Source organism: Apteryx rowi, unplaced genomic scaffold (genome assembly GCF_003343035.1).
Source record: "Apteryx rowi isolate R43461 unplaced genomic scaffold, aptRow1 scaffold_19, whole genome shotgun sequence".
NCBI classification, from domain to species: Eukaryota; Metazoa; Chordata; class Aves; order Apterygiformes; family Apterygidae; genus Apteryx; species Apteryx rowi.
In genome coordinates, this window is record NW_020448196.1 from 1,694,269 (window position 1) to 1,710,561 (window position 16,293).

The 16,293-nt window shown below is 63.0% G+C and overlaps 1 protein-coding gene across 1 annotated transcript in view; it reads left to right on the forward strand.

Annotated features, from left to right (window-relative positions):
* The first annotated feature begins 3,884 nt into the window (after nt 1-3,884).
* Nucleotides 3,885-16,293, forward strand: part of ASS1 (argininosuccinate synthase 1) — a 28,814-nt gene continuing 16,405 nt past the window's right edge. Inside the window, exons 1-8 of the mRNA XM_026062223.1 lie at nt 3,885-4,013; nt 4,358-4,426; nt 4,870-5,058; nt 7,703-7,759; nt 7,867-7,941; nt 10,284-10,354; nt 10,816-10,846; nt 15,253-15,343. Of these exons, the coding sequence (XP_025918008.1) occupies nt 3,906-4,013; nt 4,358-4,426; nt 4,870-5,058; nt 7,703-7,759; nt 7,867-7,941; nt 10,284-10,354; nt 10,816-10,846; nt 15,253-15,343 (691 nt within the window). The 5' untranslated portion in view covers nt 3,885-3,905. The remainder of the gene's footprint in view (nt 4,014-4,357; nt 4,427-4,869; nt 5,059-7,702; nt 7,760-7,866; nt 7,942-10,283; nt 10,355-10,815; nt 10,847-15,252; nt 15,344-16,293) is intronic.

Consider the following 16,293-nt stretch of genomic DNA (forward strand, 5'->3'; position numbering starts at 1 on the left):
CGCAGGCCGGGGGGGCCTGGGGCAGGGGCCGAACCCAGCTCCCGAGCCTCGCCGGCCCGCATCCGTGTCCGCCTGCCCCTCGCCGTGTCTCTGGCAGGGGCACCTGGCTCAGGAAGAGTTTTCACCTTGCCTGTAAATCTTCCCGCTCCTGGAGCAATCCTGCGTTTTCTCCTGCCCCCTCGTCTTGCTGCTCCATCAGCCCCTGTTTGCATTGCTGCAAGCGCCCGCGCGCTGGACCTGCCGCCCAGGGCCACCATCCCACCGGGGGGGGGCAGGACACCCCAGGGAGCCTGAGCCGCAGACTGTGTGGCCCCAAGCTGGGCTGTTGCACCACGATGGCTCACGCCGCCTGCCCCAGCCCGGGGAGCAAACACGGCTCCGCCGTGGCCTTGGCCCCCGGACGGCGGCACTGGGAGGGGACGTGCTGGCGGCCAGGGATGGGGATAGCCCGCGGCCATCTGGTGCGAGGAGAGGGGTGAACGCAGGAGAGCACAGGGCCCCCCAGCATTAACCGTGTAGCAATACTTTCATATCCTTACCTTCAAAGAAATTTTTTTAGTTCACTCATTTTCTGTGCACACTTATTTATTTCTGGTTTTGTTCCAAATAAAGGTGTTTTGTGAATAAATAGCAGCAGTGTTTGAAGAAAGTGGCTTCATTCAGCAGCCAGCTGGGACTTCCTGACATTTGCCTGCAATTGGAGGGGCTGCCCCCCTGCCCCCAATGCTAGTCCTGTTTTTTCCTTAATCCCCGGGCTTTGGACACCTCCCTGCGTGGCCTTGGACCATAAGAGGAGATTGTCTGGATGTGGCAATGTCAAAGGGCCAATGTCCAGCGTGCAAAAGCCTGATCTTGCACCGGCGTCGGGGCCCGTAGTCAGCAGAAGCAGGACCAGGCCTCCGCGTGCGTGATCAGGTGGAGGCTGTTCCCCAAAAGCCGTTTCAGTCCCACCGCAGGGGACAGGAGCTGCTGCCCCGCGCTCCTGAGCCGGCGTTTCCCAGGCATCACCCATCGGGTAGCTCTGGCTGTGCCCTCTTTGCTCTGCAGAGCTGCAGCTGGATGGAAACCCCTGGGGCTGAGGGAGGAGGAGGAGGAGGAGGAGGGCTGCCCGGCTCAGCCCTGGGGAGGGGTGGCAGGATGCAGCGGGGGGCAGCGCTATCGAGCCATCCCTGCGATGGGGTCCCTGGCGTTACGGACTAGTTCCCAAAGTCGGGACTCAAAGTTCACAGACACTGGAGAAATCCCATTTTTGGCCCCTTTGCAGGGCTGAGCCCCCCAGTCCATTTCGGGGTGGCGGGGGGGAGTCCAGGCATCCCCACGCACCCCCGGCATCTCTCCCGCCTCTCCGCAGCAAGCCGGGAACGGCTCTCTCCATGCGGCCCCAGGGTGCTGGCTGCACCCCCGGCGGAGGGCAGCGCCTCGCCTGGGGACGGTGCCCGCGGCGGGGACAGTCCTGCGGCGGCTCCGCCTGCCCGCGCCCGGCTATAAGGGAGGAGGAGGAGGAGGAGGAGGAGGATGCTGCGGGCGCCGGACAGCACCGCGGAGGCCGGCCGGGCGTCGCGGGTCCCTGCGCGCAGCGGGTGAGCGAGGACGCGCTCGGCTGCGCCGCCGGGAGGGTGGGCACGGAGGGGGCCAGCACGGCCCGGGCGCCCCGGCTGGACGCAGGGAGGAGGGGACCCTTTGCCGGGGGGGGGGACCCGTCCCCTCCGCCGTCCCCTCTCTGCCCCCGCTGGGYCCCCCCACCCCTGGGTGCTGGGGAAGGGCAGGGGCGGGTGACTGCTGCTCSCCGCAGGAGCATCCCGGCCATCGCGGGGAAGGTGCAGGATGCGGCCGGGTCCCTTCTGGCCCAGCCTGGGGGGGACGCGAGCGACTGCCACTGCCCCAGCGGGGTCCCCAGGCTTGGACCCGCCGGCCTGTCCCCGGGCAGGGTGCTGCGAGCCGGGACCCCAGCTGGCACCTTGGGCTGCTTCGGAGGGGCGAGTGGGCACACGGAGACCCCCGGGATTACAAGGCCGGGGAGAGGTGCAAATCCCGGTGCTGCTGAACGTGCCCACGCACCCCCGGAGCCCGGCGCTGCAGCCTGCCCGGCTCAGCCCCGCGGCGACCGCGCTCGGCCGGGCACAGGCTGCTTTTCCACTCGGGCTGCGGAAGGTGTTTCTGCCTCTTGCCAAAGTTTTGAGTTGTTTTTTTTTTTTTTTTCATTTCTCGTAGACAGCCCGAGACACAACACAACCTAAAATTGCTTTATTTTAAATCAGAGAACAGAAAAAAAAAAGCGCCGATAAAAAATAGATTTTTTTTTTTTCCTTCCCTCTTTTACTTTTCCTGGGTTTGAAACCGAAAGCGCCGTGTTCCTGCAGGGGCAGAGCAGAGCTGTTCTGGTAAAAAGCATGCTCCGGCTCATAAGGAAATTGCTCCAGAATACTAATCAGGGCTGAGAAAGTCCCCAGACCTTCCCTTTAGCTGCGCTTTGTTTGCTTTGATTTATTACCGTGTAACTTTGAAATTTCGGGGCTCACCCTTCCTGGGCAGCCAGGCTTGGCCTGAGCCCCGTTTCCAGAGCTGGAAATGCTGGAGCCCGGCCCCGTTTCCCTGCACCTTCCCGGGGCTGCGAGAGCGCGGCGCTGCGGCGAGGCRCCTTGTGCCCCTGCACCGCGGGGAGCTGCCGCTCGCGAGCATCCTCTCGGCTCGGTCCAGAGCTCGGGTTTTGGGCACCGGGGGACCCTGTGCTGAATTTCCCACGGGCAAATCAAGGCTTTGTCTGAGCAGCCAGAAACGGAGGCTTTTCCTCTAACCCACTTGCTGGCTGACGGGTGGCGCGTGAACCGAGCACGCCGGTTCTCAGAGCGGTTTAGCCAGGCCGGCAGCCGCAGCAGAGATGCTGCAGGACGCAGAGGGGCCCCAGTTTGGGGGTAAAGGCGGGAGTTTTCCCGGCAAGGTGCAGCCTGTGCAGCGTCACGGCTGGGCTGGCCCCTTTCAGGAACTGAAATGTGCCTTCCCGTAAATGCCCCACAGAGAAGGGAACTGCTGCCCGGGCAAGGGTCCAGCTCCGCGCACACCCGCGAGGGCCGGAGGGCAAGGAAATGCCGGTTGCACAAGCCCRGGCGCAGGTGCTCCGGCGGCGCCTGTGCCAGGAGGGCTGGCCCCGGGCAGCCAGGCGTTCCCCAGCCTGAGGGCGAGAGGTTTGGGGCGCCGAATCACTGCCGGCCGCTCTGGTTTCGGGGCGGTCAAACCCCTTTGCTCTGCATCAGTAAAGCGGGTTTGGCTCACCGGTGCTGGGGCGCGGGACTGGCTCCAGGCTGTGCTGGTGGCGCGCTGGCCCCACGCCGGGCTGGGGGTAAATACAACCCTGCTGCGAAACGCGTCGTGCTGGGGCGCTGCGGCCCTGCGGGAGCCGCTCACGGAGCCGTCGCTGCTTGCAAAAGCAGGCGCAGGATCGTGCTGACTCGGCAGCAGCAGGGAAACTCGCTTGGGACGGGATTTGGCCGGCTCCGCTGTTCGCCTTCCCCGGCCAAGGGTCAGCTGGCACCGTGGCGCAGGGGCCCTGCGGCTTCGCAGCCCGGCCGGGGAGCCGTGGGGCAGCTCCGCGGGGCTGGGGGAGCCCAGAGCCCCTTCCCGCAGCGGCCCCCCACACGCGGGCCGGCGTCTCCCCGGCACCAGCTGGCCCCGGCTGAGCATCCCCCGGGCCAGGGCCCCAAATTCCTCCCTCTGCGCCTCTTTGCAGCGCGCTGACCCCCGAGCGCGGGGCTGCCGGGCCTCCTTTGCCGCCCCGTCTTGCTGCCTGGCGTCCTCGGTCTCCTTGGCCGGAGGCGAGGGGCACCGAGCTCCTCACGCGGGGGTTCGTGCTGTCTGTTGGGCTGCAGGAACCACGGAGCGGCGCGATTCCCTTCGCCTCCGCAGGCGCCATGGCCGCGTCCGAGGGCAYGGTGGTGCTCGCCTACAGCGGGGGCCTGGACACCTCCTGCATCCTGGYGTGGCTGAAGGAGCAGGGCTACGACGTGGTGGCGTTCCTGGTGAGCCCGGCGCCGAGCCCACGCGCGGCYCCCCCCGCGGGAGGTGACGGGCGGGATGCTGGTGCCGCGGGTAACCACCGGTGGCTCGGCACAGCCTGTCCCGGGCAGCAAGTGACCCTCTGCTAATGAGGGCAGCGCGCGGGGGAGCCAAGGGGCTTGGCGGAAGGAGAAATGACCCAAATCCGCTGTCTCCTGGGGGTGACACCCCCCCCCCCCCCCCCCACCGCGGGTGGCAGCAAGCCCAGAAACGCAGGCTCCTCGGGAGCTGCCCGTGCCGTGCCAGGCTCGCGCTCATGTTTTGTGGCCACCTTTCAGGCTCAGCCTCGTTTTTTCCTCCCTTCCAGGCCAACATTGGGCAAAATGAAGACTTTGCAGAGGCGCGAAAGAAAGCGCTGGCCCTGGGGGCCAAGAAGGTAACGCCATCCCTTCCTYGGGGCGCCCACGCGGCACTGAGCATCCCCGCTCCCGTGGTGGGGCTGGAGCCTCCCGGGGGCTCCCAGACCCCCCAGGGGCCTGCGGCCACCAGCCGCTGTCCTGCGCCCCGGCGAGAAGGAGGAAGCCTTTCTCTAGAGGTTTCGCACTGAAGCCATGCAGGAAAGGGGAGGCGATTTCTTGCTCCCCTCCTCCTTGTATCGTTATGTTCATTGCTGCAATAAATCAGTGCTTTGCTGGGAGAGATTTTGCCCCATTCACTTTAAAGCTATAGTCAAATTTGGGAAGGTGGGAAGGTGTCGGGCCACATGGGAGCTCCCCAGCTCTCTGCGCTGGCCGGCGAACGGCCCCTTTGCCACGCCATCTCCGAAGCCCCGGCGGGGCGGGAGACCCTCCCATCGCAGGCGTCTCCCCGCGCCGGCAGGTCCACATCGAGGACGTCAGCAGGGAGTTCGTGGAGGAGTTCATCTGGCCGGCGGTGCAGGCCAACGCTCTCTACGAGGACCGGTACCTGCTGGGCACCTCGCTGGCCCGGCCCTGCATCGCCCGCAAGCTGGTGGAGGTCGCCCGGAAGGAGGGCGCCCGGTACGTCGCGCACGGCGCCACGGGCAAGGTGAGGGGGGACAGTGGGGCGGGAATGGGGCCGGGATGCTGGGGGAAGCGGGGTTGTGCCTCCGGGCTGGGAGCTCGCTGCAGGCARCGGCAGAGCCAGACGGGAGTTTCTTTAATAGGGTTTGCTGCAAATCCGCTGTTTCCCTGCAGGAAAAACACACTTTCCTCCTTTACTTGGTTCTTTTCCCCATGCTGGGAAAAAAAACCACGCCGAAATATTTGCCCGGGTTGAGCAACGTGGCCACCCGAGCTGCGGGGACGGGGGTCCCTCCTGGCCAGGCGGTGCCCGCGCGGCCGTGCTGGCCCCGGCCCGGAGCTCCTCGGGGGTGGCAAGCCCGGGACGAGGTGAAGCTCGGCTGCATTTCAACACTTCCTTCCTGCGCCTGGGATTTCCGCAGTGCAATTGCACTTCCCTGGCTGCAGGCGGGAAGGGCTGTGTTGCAATTTGGGAAGCAAGGCCAGGGTCTCCCRCAGGGTGGAGATTTCCCGCTTTCGGCATCTTGGATGCAACCTGAGTGGCTTTTAGGGCAGAGCCCCGGGAGCAGGTCCCCCTTGCTGGCCGTGTGTGGGGACAGTGGGAGGTGGCAGCCCCCGGCCTCCCCTTTTCCCTGGAGAAGCACTGTGCCCTGCACCGTGTCCCGCTGTCCCCTCTGTCCCCTCTGTCCCCGGCCCTGCCAGCATGGCCGATGGTTTGCCGCTAGAGGCAGCCAGAGACCGCGGAAATGCCATCTGGGGATGAAACACCTGCACCAGCGACAGGGAAAACGCTGGTTTATTCCCTTCTTATTTTATCTAGAGCAAACCCGGGCTCTCCCTGCAAGGCAGCYGGTTCCCGCTCCCCTTCCGCTGGCCGGTCGCTGGCGGTGGGTCGGGAGCAGGGGAAGCGTGGGGCGGACGTGGCCATCCTGGCCTCTCCCAGCGCCTCTTCAGCCTCCTGCCCGCGTCCCTCCCGGCCGGGCCACCGCCGCGGCCGGCACCGAAGGCGGAGGCTGGTGCAAAGGGGAAGGTGACCTCGGAGAAGTTAAGGCTATGGAAAGGGACGGGCTGGGAGGCGATAAATCGCTTGTCCCGCCTCGTCGCAGCAGTGCAGCCGCGAGGTTGCAGGGCTCCTCTGCTGCAGKAACCCTTGCTTCCGTCCCTGCAGCTCCCCGTCTCGCCCTCCCCTCCCGGAGGCCCCCTGCGAGGGTGCCCGCAGCAAGGCGCTCCCCGAGCCCCTTGCCCTCCGCTCGGCCAGAGCACCGGCCTCCCCCCAGCCGGGCGCCCTCGCGCTGCCGCCCGGCACCGCCGTCTCCCCGAGCCATTAAGCCCGCGGAGCAGGCAGCGACCGCGGGTAACCCGACCCGGCGGAGCCCGCAGCGTCTTAAATGCGGACCATCTGCGGCGGCCCCGCTGCAGGAGCAGATGGACTTGTTTTGGGCCTGTAAGGGGAATGAGTGGATGTACCGCGTGTCTAACAGTCCCGGGGGATTTTTCGGCCCAGCAGTAAATGTATCCTGGGGGCTGGAGAAGGGGGGGGGGGGGGTCCGTACGCCCCCTCGGTGCTGCTGCAAAATTGGCTTTGGTGAGCGCTATTCCCGTGGGAGGGCTAATAACTCCCAGGCTTGCTCCTCTTCCTTTCCCGAGTACCTGGCCTCGTTAGAGGGCTCTCCCAGCAGGGGCCAATTAAGATAAAGGAGGTTCAGGTCTATTTAATGACGAGCTGCTGCTTCTTTGCAGATACTGTGGTCTTCCTCCTTCCTTACCTGCTCTCTTCATGCTTGCTGGGATAGTGACAGGGCTCGCAGCAGTGCAGCACCTGGTCCTTGCTGGGCAGGTGCCTGCAGAGGCCTGCACACGCTCGTGACACCCACGCAGGAGACATGCTGTGCCGGATGTCCCTTCCCGCTGTGTCCCCATCGGAGAGGCAGGGAGCAGCAGCTCTTCACAGCCCCTTCCTTGCTTCCTGGCAGGGTGCAGCGGGGAAAAGTGGGGGCAGAAGGGACCCAAATGGGGGGTGCAGGGGCACCTGGGTTGTTTCCGAGGGCGAGATTGGTGCCCTAAAGTGGCACGATCCCCCCTGGGGCGTTTCAGAGCTTAGAGCCCTCTGAGGGAGGAAAAAAATACAGAAAGGGGGGTTTGCACTAGCTGAGGTTTTTGAGGCTCAGCCGGCATGAAAGCGATGCTCTGCGCATGGCTCCCGGAGCCGCCGGGCGAGGGGTCCGGCACCCTGGGTCTTGAGCTGTTTTTTAAAACCTGATGCTCGGCYGTATCTCGAGTAGCACGGAAGGTGACTTTGGGTCCAAACCCAGCGTAGAGGAGGGCAGGACTGACCCCAGGCGGGACAGGGCAGGTCCCGGCATCCATCAGCGGCTGGTGCAGCCCTCGGCACGGCCRTGCCCTGCTGCCGCTGGGTGCGGGGGGTCGCGGGGGGCTCTCGGCGCACGTGTTTGCGTGTGCAGGTGAAGGGGAGCCGAGCAGACCTTTGCCTCTGCCCACTTCTCTCCAGTCATTCCTGCACCTTTAGCGCTCCCTTTTTCCARCAATTCCCACCGATTGTGCAGTTTCTCTCCCCAAACCCGTAGCCTTTCCCTCAGCCCGTGGGCACACGCTCCTCGCCCGGGGGTGCCGCGGAGCGTGTCCCCACGCGTCTCCCGCCTGTGTTTCAGGGCAACGACCAGGTGCGCTTCGAGCTCTCCTGCTACGCTCTGTGCCCCGGCATCAAGGTAAGGCGCCGAGCCCGCTCCAAGCGCCCGACCGGGCCACGCGGCGGGAAGCGCGCCGGAGCCGAGACTCGGACGCCACCATCCTCATCCTCCTGCCCTCCCGCCAGGTCATCGCGCCGTGGAGGCTGCCCGAGTTTTACCGCCGCTTCGCGGGGCGCCGCGAGCTGATGGACTACGCGGAGGTAGGGGATGGGACTGGGGATGGCGCCGGCTTTCCTTTCCTTTCCTTTTTTTTCCCCTCCTTTCTACAAGGCCCGTAATTACCTGGCTGCTAAGCGTAACCCGCTTTCCACGGGAGCGGGAAGCAGCTCGCTGCCTGGCGTAACAGACAAAAGCCCCCGCGCTCCCCTCTGGCCTCCCTTCCTTTTTGAAGTACAAGTTGCAATAAAACATATTAGAAGTTTTGCATCAGGTTCCTTAAGTGCCCACCAGGGTACCTTTCTTTTTTAGCGACTTCACGGAAATGCTTGACAACTCGGCTCAATCAATCAAAAGGGAAAAGGCAGCGCTGTGCATAAACCAGAAAATTGCTTCGGTTTTAAATAGCTGCCGTCTAGGCCGCCTGGGTAATACCCGCGAAGGCGAGGTGCGGGGCCGTGCGGCSCGGCGGCCGGGGCGCCGAGAGCGCCGTGTCGAGGATTGTATTTGCCATCTGTTGTTTTACTGCGAAGGGGCGAGTTTACGAGAGCTTTCCATATGTTGCCAAACAAATTGTCAACTAGGAGAGTTATTAAGAGCACCGGGTTTTTATTATACGGAAAGCGGAACATGTGTTTTGGGTTTGTTTTTTTTCTTAATTTGGAGGGGGAAAAAAAAGGAAAAAGGAAAACAAAGTGGGTTGGGGCCCTGTTCAAAGAGAAGAGGTTGGGGTTGAGGGTTTTCAAGTCATTTTGGCCTCTGGTTATGTTCAGCGCTGGCAGAAAGGGGGTTTCTCTTCTTCCTCGTGCTCGGGAGAGGCAGGCTTTGCAGCCAGGTCCTTCCAGCGCCCGGACGGCTCGCCTGGCCCTTCGGGACAGGTATAACGAGGTGAAAATCGGTGCCCAGTCGCTCCCAGGGAAAGCGAGGATTCACCTTGCTGCAGGTCAGCTCCAGCGTCTCGGGCGCAGATTTCAGCCTGCATTTCCATGGGCTCCAGAGCCTGGGCTTCCCGGGCAGCTGCTGAGAGAGGGGATGATCCAGGTTGCAAATCAAATTAATTAGGGTCTGTAATCATGATCCTGCACGTACTCAGGTCTGAAGGAAGCTCGTATAAATCGCAGGTGAGATGGGTGTGAGCAAAGGCATGAGAGAGCCTCTCAGCACAGACAGAGCCGAGCATTAATTGCTCGGCATTAATTAATTAAGGCAAAAYGCCCTCTGCTGATATCCGCGGGGGCTCAGCGCTGGGGGCGAGGGAGCCGGCAGGGCAGCTGCTGGCGGGGGTCCGGCACGGCGCTCGGCTCCCCGTGCTGCGGCAGAACTGCGCGGCCGGACCCGGAGACGGGCAAGGTCTGCCGGAGCGCTCCGGGCCTCTCCCGCTGGCTCGCCGAGCTGGGGCTTTCTCCGGGCTTTGGCATCAAAAGCACATGCAGCAAAGGCAGTGTTTTGCCCTCTCCGCAAGCTGGGGCCTGCGCTGCGGAGTCCATTTGAAATGTAAATGCGCTGCGCCAGCGTTGCCCTGCGGAGCCGGGACTGTGCCGGCGGGAAAGCGCGGCCCCGGGCCGGGGAGGGAAGGCTGCCCGGCGCCCGCCTCCGCAGCGGGACGGCTCGGGGCAAGCGAGCACCTCTGCAAACACCTGCGTTACCCGGCGCTCTTAGCCCTGCGCYGGGCTGATTTCACAAGCAAGAGCGTGCCGAGGCGATGAGCTTTCCGCCTGCTTCCGCTCCTGCTCAGACCCTGCTCCTCTATTTTTGGCCAAGCTCCGGGAAGACACGGATGCTGCAGCGGCACTGGAACCGCAGCAATGCCTGGGCTGCGTAACCGCGCCGCAGCCGGTGGGAACCCGGTGCCGGCGGCTCCAGCCTGCCTGGGGCGCCGGGCTGCCTCGGCCCCGCTTGTTTCGAGTTAGCCGGAGGGTGTCCAGGCGGCGACAGGCCAGGCAGCGAGAGCCTCCTGCCCCGGCAGGGTGGACGACTTCCCCGCCGCCGCTGCCTCTCGCTCGCCTCCGTCGCCTCTCCTGCTAATTCCCCTGCGTCTTCACCTCGTCTTCACAGGCAATTTCACCCATTGAGATGTCACGGGATAATTGAGCGCGCCGGTGACTTTGTCAGGGAGCCGGGCTGCGCGCGGTGTGCGGCGCCGTGGGAGGCAGCCGGCGCCGGCTGGGCCGGGGCAGCCGGGCGCCTCTGCCGTGGGGCACTGCGTGCCCGGGGGTGCTGGCGCGCGGGGGGGTCGTGCTGGCCCCTGCGCGCGTGCAGCCCCGTTGCCGCACTACATTTGTGCTGGGGCCTCCGGTGCCTTGGCCGAATGGGGCGGGTGAGGTTGGCCGGCTTTCTCGCGCCGCCACCGCCACATTCCCAAGCGCTGCTTCCCTTCTCTCCGCAGAAACACGGGATCCCGGTGCCGGTAACTCCCAAAACGCCCTGGAGCATGGATGAAAACCTCATGCACATCAGGTGAGAGCCCCAGCCGCAGCGGGGGCRAGCGCCCAAAACCCGGGGCCCTGATCTCGCCCATCTTGCGTGGCCACTTCGCACCTTTAGAAAAGGCAGGGGAGAAGCCACCCCGTTGCCCCGGGGCATCCTGCCACGTGCTGGATGGGGCTGGCCCCAAAATCTCTAGCCTCGCTTGCTAAAGCCGCCCGGCCACCCGCATCCCACGCCGGCCACATCCGTCGCCTCGGCTGTCCCGTGAGCCTGGCGCTCCCTCCRCGGGTTGCCGGTAAAAGCCCCCGGAGAGCCGTAACGCGTGTTTAGCTCCATCCATCCTTGTGGGACATGTGCTGGCCCGGCYTCGGAGATGGCTCTGCCGGCTGAGCGTGCCGCCCGCGGGACACCCGGGATCGCACCGCGATCGGGGACGGTGCACACCGGAGGCTGCAGCGACCGCTCGCTCTCTGTCTCTCTCGTCTCCGCAGCTACGAAGCCGGGATCCTGGAGAACCCCAAGGTAATCCATCACGGCCTCCCGCCCCGCCGCCCACGCGGCGCCTACGGGGCCGAGGGCGGCTCGTGTGTTTGCAGCCTAATTTGAAATTTCACGGCCGGCCGTGTGTGGCGGGGAGGCCGGGCCCCGCCGCCCCCTCCGTCGGCACGCTCGTTGCCGCGGCCGGGAGCGGGGACAGGCGCCGTTTCGGGGCGATATCGGGGGAGCCGATGTCACGGGGGGGGTGATGACGGYGCAATTAAGCGGGCGCTCGCGTGAGAGCGGGGCTGGCCGCCCGGCCGCGGCGATGGAGGGCRTTCGGGCTGCCTCCCGCCCTCGTCCTCGCGTCCCCTCCGCGTTGCCAAGGTCTGTGCCTTGGAAAGAGCTTTTTGCTGAGAAGTGGCCTCCCTCCCCTCTCCGTGGCCTGGGAGGGGGGGCCGTGCATTAAACCCCCCTTTGCACGGGCGTGCTTTGAGCAGTGCCCGCAGGTAGGCACGGGTCCCGCGCCGGCTGCCTCCTAATAGGGCTCCCGGGCTGGCTGCCCGGTGGCCCCGGTCTTTCCAGTTCATGCTCCGGCGGGCCGGCGACGCTTGGGAGAGCCGCTTAAACTATCCATCAGYGCTAATTAGACAATCCGGGGAGAGGAGGGGGAGGCCGGGCGAGGAGCCGGCCGGCACGCAGCAGCCCGCAGCCCTGCYGCCGCAGCCGGGTTGGCGCGTGCCTCGCGCCGCGGCCGGGCTCCGAGGGGGATGACGAGGGGTCCGGCCGCGGGGCCGTCTYGCGGGCAGGGTCTGCCCCGCGCCTCGCAGAGGCCTCTCGGCGCCCCGGGTCCTTTCGGGAATGCCCCCTCCTCTGCAGGAGGAGTCGGTGCCGGGATGGGGTTTGCACGCCAGCAGCCTAAAAAAGCAGGGGCTGATCCCTGCCCTTCCCGCTGGCGCCTGCCGGGGAGCACCGATCCGGGCYGGGAGCTGCCCCTGCCCTGCGGGCTGGCACCGTCCCTCTGTGCCCCGGTCCCGCGCTCCTGCACCTCTCCCTCTCTGCTGCCGGCACCCGGTTTTGTTCCCAGCCAAAGCCAGCTTGGAAAATCGGGCTAGTTCAGCAGTGACCGGACTAGTCAACCGAACCCTTTTCCGGGCATCCCTTAGCCCCCGGGTGCCTTCATGGGAGCCTCCGGGGCCGCTTTTGTGCCGTCGGGCACCGGCGCCGGCCCCGTCCCTTCCCGAGCCCGGGAAGGAAAGTTGGGCCTGGGGTGCCGGCTGCGGAGCGGGTCCTAAACGCGCCGGGGGTACGGAGCGCCGCGCGGCTCCCCTCCCCGGAGCCCCGAGACCTGCCAAACGGAGGGATTTGAAAGCAGATGGTTGAGCTATTTTCTGCCTCTGTGAGGCCCGATTGAAGGGCAATGAGGCAGCTAATGCGGAGAAAGATAGAAATTTACTTGCTTTAACTTCATATGGCACTCTGAAAGAGTTCATTCAGTCCCGGGCACAACAATATCAGCCGGATGAATAAACCATTTGCGGCATCGATAGCTCTGCATCATGGTTTACTTCATGGACCATTTGCTTCCAATTTCTTCTCTTCTTGCCCCGTTTTTCTTGCTTCTTTCTCTCCCCCTCCCTTTCCACACACTCTTCCTTTTTTTTCTTTTTTTTTTTCCCTCCCCTCTCTCCCCTTTAAAGATGACATTGCAGGACTAGCCCCCCTGCGGGGCCGGRTAAATAGGAGGCATTGATACACTGCAACAAACTATTTGTCATTTGAACTGTGCTTTTAGGAGAGAGAATAAAAAGAGGACAGACTCGCACCGTAATGATGGAATGCAAGCCAAATGTCACTTTTATTTCTATTTAGTTATTTTATTTAATAGGGGTTTTCATAGTTGCCTTAGAAAATTGGAAACTGCCTGACTTTGACTTCCAATGTTTAGTAAAGAGTTTTTAATACTTTCTGTTGTTTTTTTCCCCCCTCCTCACCCCCCCCAACCTCATCTTTCCTTTTGAACTCAAAGTTTTTCATCATCTCCAACGGGTTTGTCTGGTTAATAAGTACGATCAGGGCTAGGAGAGGCCAGACGCTGTCGAATTGAAATCTGCAGCCCGTGTAATTTGCGTGTGCGCGCGGGTGCGAGGGTGCTGGTGGCGGCGGGGGGACGTGCGTGCACGCCCGTGCTGCTTAAGTACAGGGAAAGGGGCAAAGACAAAAGCAAGCAGAACCCCCGGGATGTTTTTGCTGGAGTGCGYGTGCTTATACGGATGGGTCTGGGTCCTTGGAAATAACCCCGGCGCGTTGGCGTTTCCCCCGCGCCGAGGTTTCGGCAGAGTCGCGCTGTGGCCGGCGCGAGCAGGGAAGCGGCCGCCGCTGCCTGCGGGAGTTTTCCTGCCCCGGGGTTTGCGGCGTGGGCGAAACGGAGCCCCGAGTCCCGGGAGGGCGCCTCGCCAGGGCGAGGGCACCCCGGGGGCCGAAGGGGCGGGACGGGGTGGCGAAACCAGGCTCAATACCCACGAACAGGGACTGGGCGGAATAGTTGCTTTTGGCTATTTAGTGGACAAGAAAATGGACATTTTCACTAAAAGAAGTTTGTTTCCTTGCTTTGAATTTTAGATGAAAACTTTTGCAGAGAAACTAATTTTCCCTTTAGAAAAAAAAAAAAAGACTAAAAAAATTTTTGAAAGCAATTACTTTTTTTTTTTTTTTTCTTTTTTAAACCTGTTTCCTACCTATTTTCTGCCTTGGCCTTTTTTCTCACTGGAATGGAAGAGGAGGGGGGAAAAGTGAAAGGAAGAAAGTTTGTATTTTAAAAGAAGAAGCAAAGCAGGGAAGCGCAGGGCAGCCTGCCCGGGGAGCCCTTGGGTGCYGGCAGAGCCCCCGGCTGCCCGGGGCTCCAGCTCCAACTGCCTGGGTTTTGCGGGAAAATGCTCATTTATCACAGCTCAAAACGTTTGCAGGAGAGGATCAGTTTGGAGAAAGGCCAGGCCGTGCAATGCGTGAGCGTACAAGTGTTTTACGCCGCCAAGGCTTCTCAGCTGGAGGTTTGCGGGGGCGGGAGCTGCCTGGGTGTTTTTCGGGGGCATCTTTCGGTTCGAGCTGCCGTCCGTGTGGTGTTAAACCAGAAAGCGGCAGAGTGTTCAGCCTGAAACGGAGCCGTTCGAAACTGTTGAAATGTCTGGATGATCCAGATTAAAGAAACCAAGGGAAGAGTTTTGTTGGGCTGTCCRTTCCGAGAAGGACAGCTTTTCTTTTAAAACCTTCTGATTTTTGGAAAACGCGGAGAGGTTTTGGGGACGGCGTAAGCGGCTTTGGCCCGGCTCTGCGGTTGCGACACGTGCCGGGGTGTCGGGAAGCTCTTTTTCGCTTTTTACCTTCTCGCACGTATCCCGGGGGACCCCGGCAGGCGCTCCGTGCCTCGGTGTCCCATTAGACGCACGTGTTTGCAAATGATGGGCTGAAAGCGTTTCAGGGCCACTGCGTGCTGTCGCATCCGCGCGCGGGTGCCGAGGGGGGGCCGCGCTAAATTGCAAAGCTCGCTCGGCATTTTGCTTTCCGGGATGGAAAGCCTATATATATATTTTTTTTCTTCCTCTTCTGGTACGTGCTTCAATTGTGGCAATTCACTGTYGTCACCCGAGCTTCCACTGGCCCAGCTCTAACAGAGATAAGATGCCTCTTTACTATAAATCTGGAAAAAATATACATAAAGGTTGATGTGTTCTGAAATGGGTTTTTGCTTTGTTGCTCTATTTTCCCCCCGTGTGTATTAACCTCGAGGACACCATAAAAGAGCCCRTGCGACTAGAGCACCTGCTGGGGTCAGGCCTCGTCATTAGTTTTTTCGGTCAGTGCAGAATAAAGCCCGCTTCGGCGGGGCCGGGGAGCGTGCGTGCGCGCGCCCTGCCTCGCTCCGCCAAAGTCGCACTTTTCCCTGCCTGACTTGCTTCCCCGCAGCTATTCCACCTCCAGCTGTGGGGGCGTCAAAGAAAAAGATGAGATCAAGTTGAGGGGAAAAATTGTCTGATTTCTCTAGCCCTTTGTTCCCAGACCCCCGGGAAGCTCCGGCGCGTTTTTGTGCCGGCACCTCGCGTGGGGCCATGGGTGTTGAGCCTGGAGCAGGATTCGGCTGGTGGGGCGGGATGGGTGTCCCGGGAGGGCTGGGTGACATGGTGAGCATGGTGGGGCTGGGGGACGTCGTGCCATGGGGCTGGGGACGTTGTTCCCGCGGGGTTGGAGGAGCCGTTCCCGTGGGGCTGGCGATGCTGTTCCCACGGGGCTGGGGAGACCATTCCCATGGGGCTGGGTGACATCGTGCCATGGGGCTGGGGACGTTGTTCCCGTGGGGTTGGAGGTGCCATTCCCACCGGGCTGGGGGATATCATGCCATGGGGCTGGGGATGCCGTGCCCGTGGGCAACCTTCCCTCTTCTCTTCCYCCACCAGAATCCAGCTCCCCCCGGGCTCTACACGAAGACCCAGGATCCGGCCACCGCTCCGGACACCCCGGACACGCTGGAGATTGAGTTCAAAAAGGGTAAGCGCTTGCTTCGGAGCAACCTTTTTGCTGGACACCCGGTGGGGATGCTGGTGTCCGTGCAGGGCGAAACCTTCCTCATCCTCGCAGCTTCAGCCCGGAGGCGTTTCGCTGCTGCGGGAACCCGCCGGCACGGCTGTGCCCATGCCCAGGGGCCGTCTCCCACGATCCCCGTTCCCAGCCACGGCACGCGCGGCCTTTCCCAAGGGGCGCCCGGCCGGGACGTCCCCGTGCCGTGGCGAGGGCTGCAGCCGCCTCCGCGTGCCCGAGGCCCCTTCCCGGCCCCGGCGCRGCACCGCCAGCCTGAGCAGCCCTGCTCCATTTTAATGATCCTCCCCGAGGACGGGGAGACCATCCTCTGCACCCCCAGCCGGCCCCTAGTTAATTTATTTGAAGTTTTAATCTAATTATTAACTATTTTAAAGGCTAAGCAGCTTTCGGCAGCGGCGGCCCCCGCAATGCGGGCTCTCCGCCGGGTGGACGGCGGCCAACACCCCGGCGAAGGCGCGGACAGAAAGAGCCGGGGCGAGGGGAGGGCGCAGGCGGGCGCCGGGGGGGGCCCTCGCCGAGAAGCGGCTTAAGGTTCATTATTGCCGCGACTTACATTTAATAGCAATTTACAACTGAGTTTATAAACCCCGGGAAAATAGGGGGTTTAGGCAGCGGCGGGGGGGGGGAGCTGCCAGACCCCGTCACTAGACCCGGCGGCTCTAGCGGGCGCCTCCGTGATAAAGACTAGAAAGGGAGGCATTGAGCGCTGATTGGCAACTGATAGCGCGTTAAATGGTAATGAGGAGGGCAGATGGAGGGGGGATTAGCCTCCGAGTCGGCGCTGCTTTTCTTTGTGGGCCCCGCAGCCCCCTTGTCAGCTTCCTAATACATTTATTGCTCATTTCACACCGCTCAAGAAAATGCTTCTTTCTATTCAGGGCTTCCCCCCCCCCCCCCCC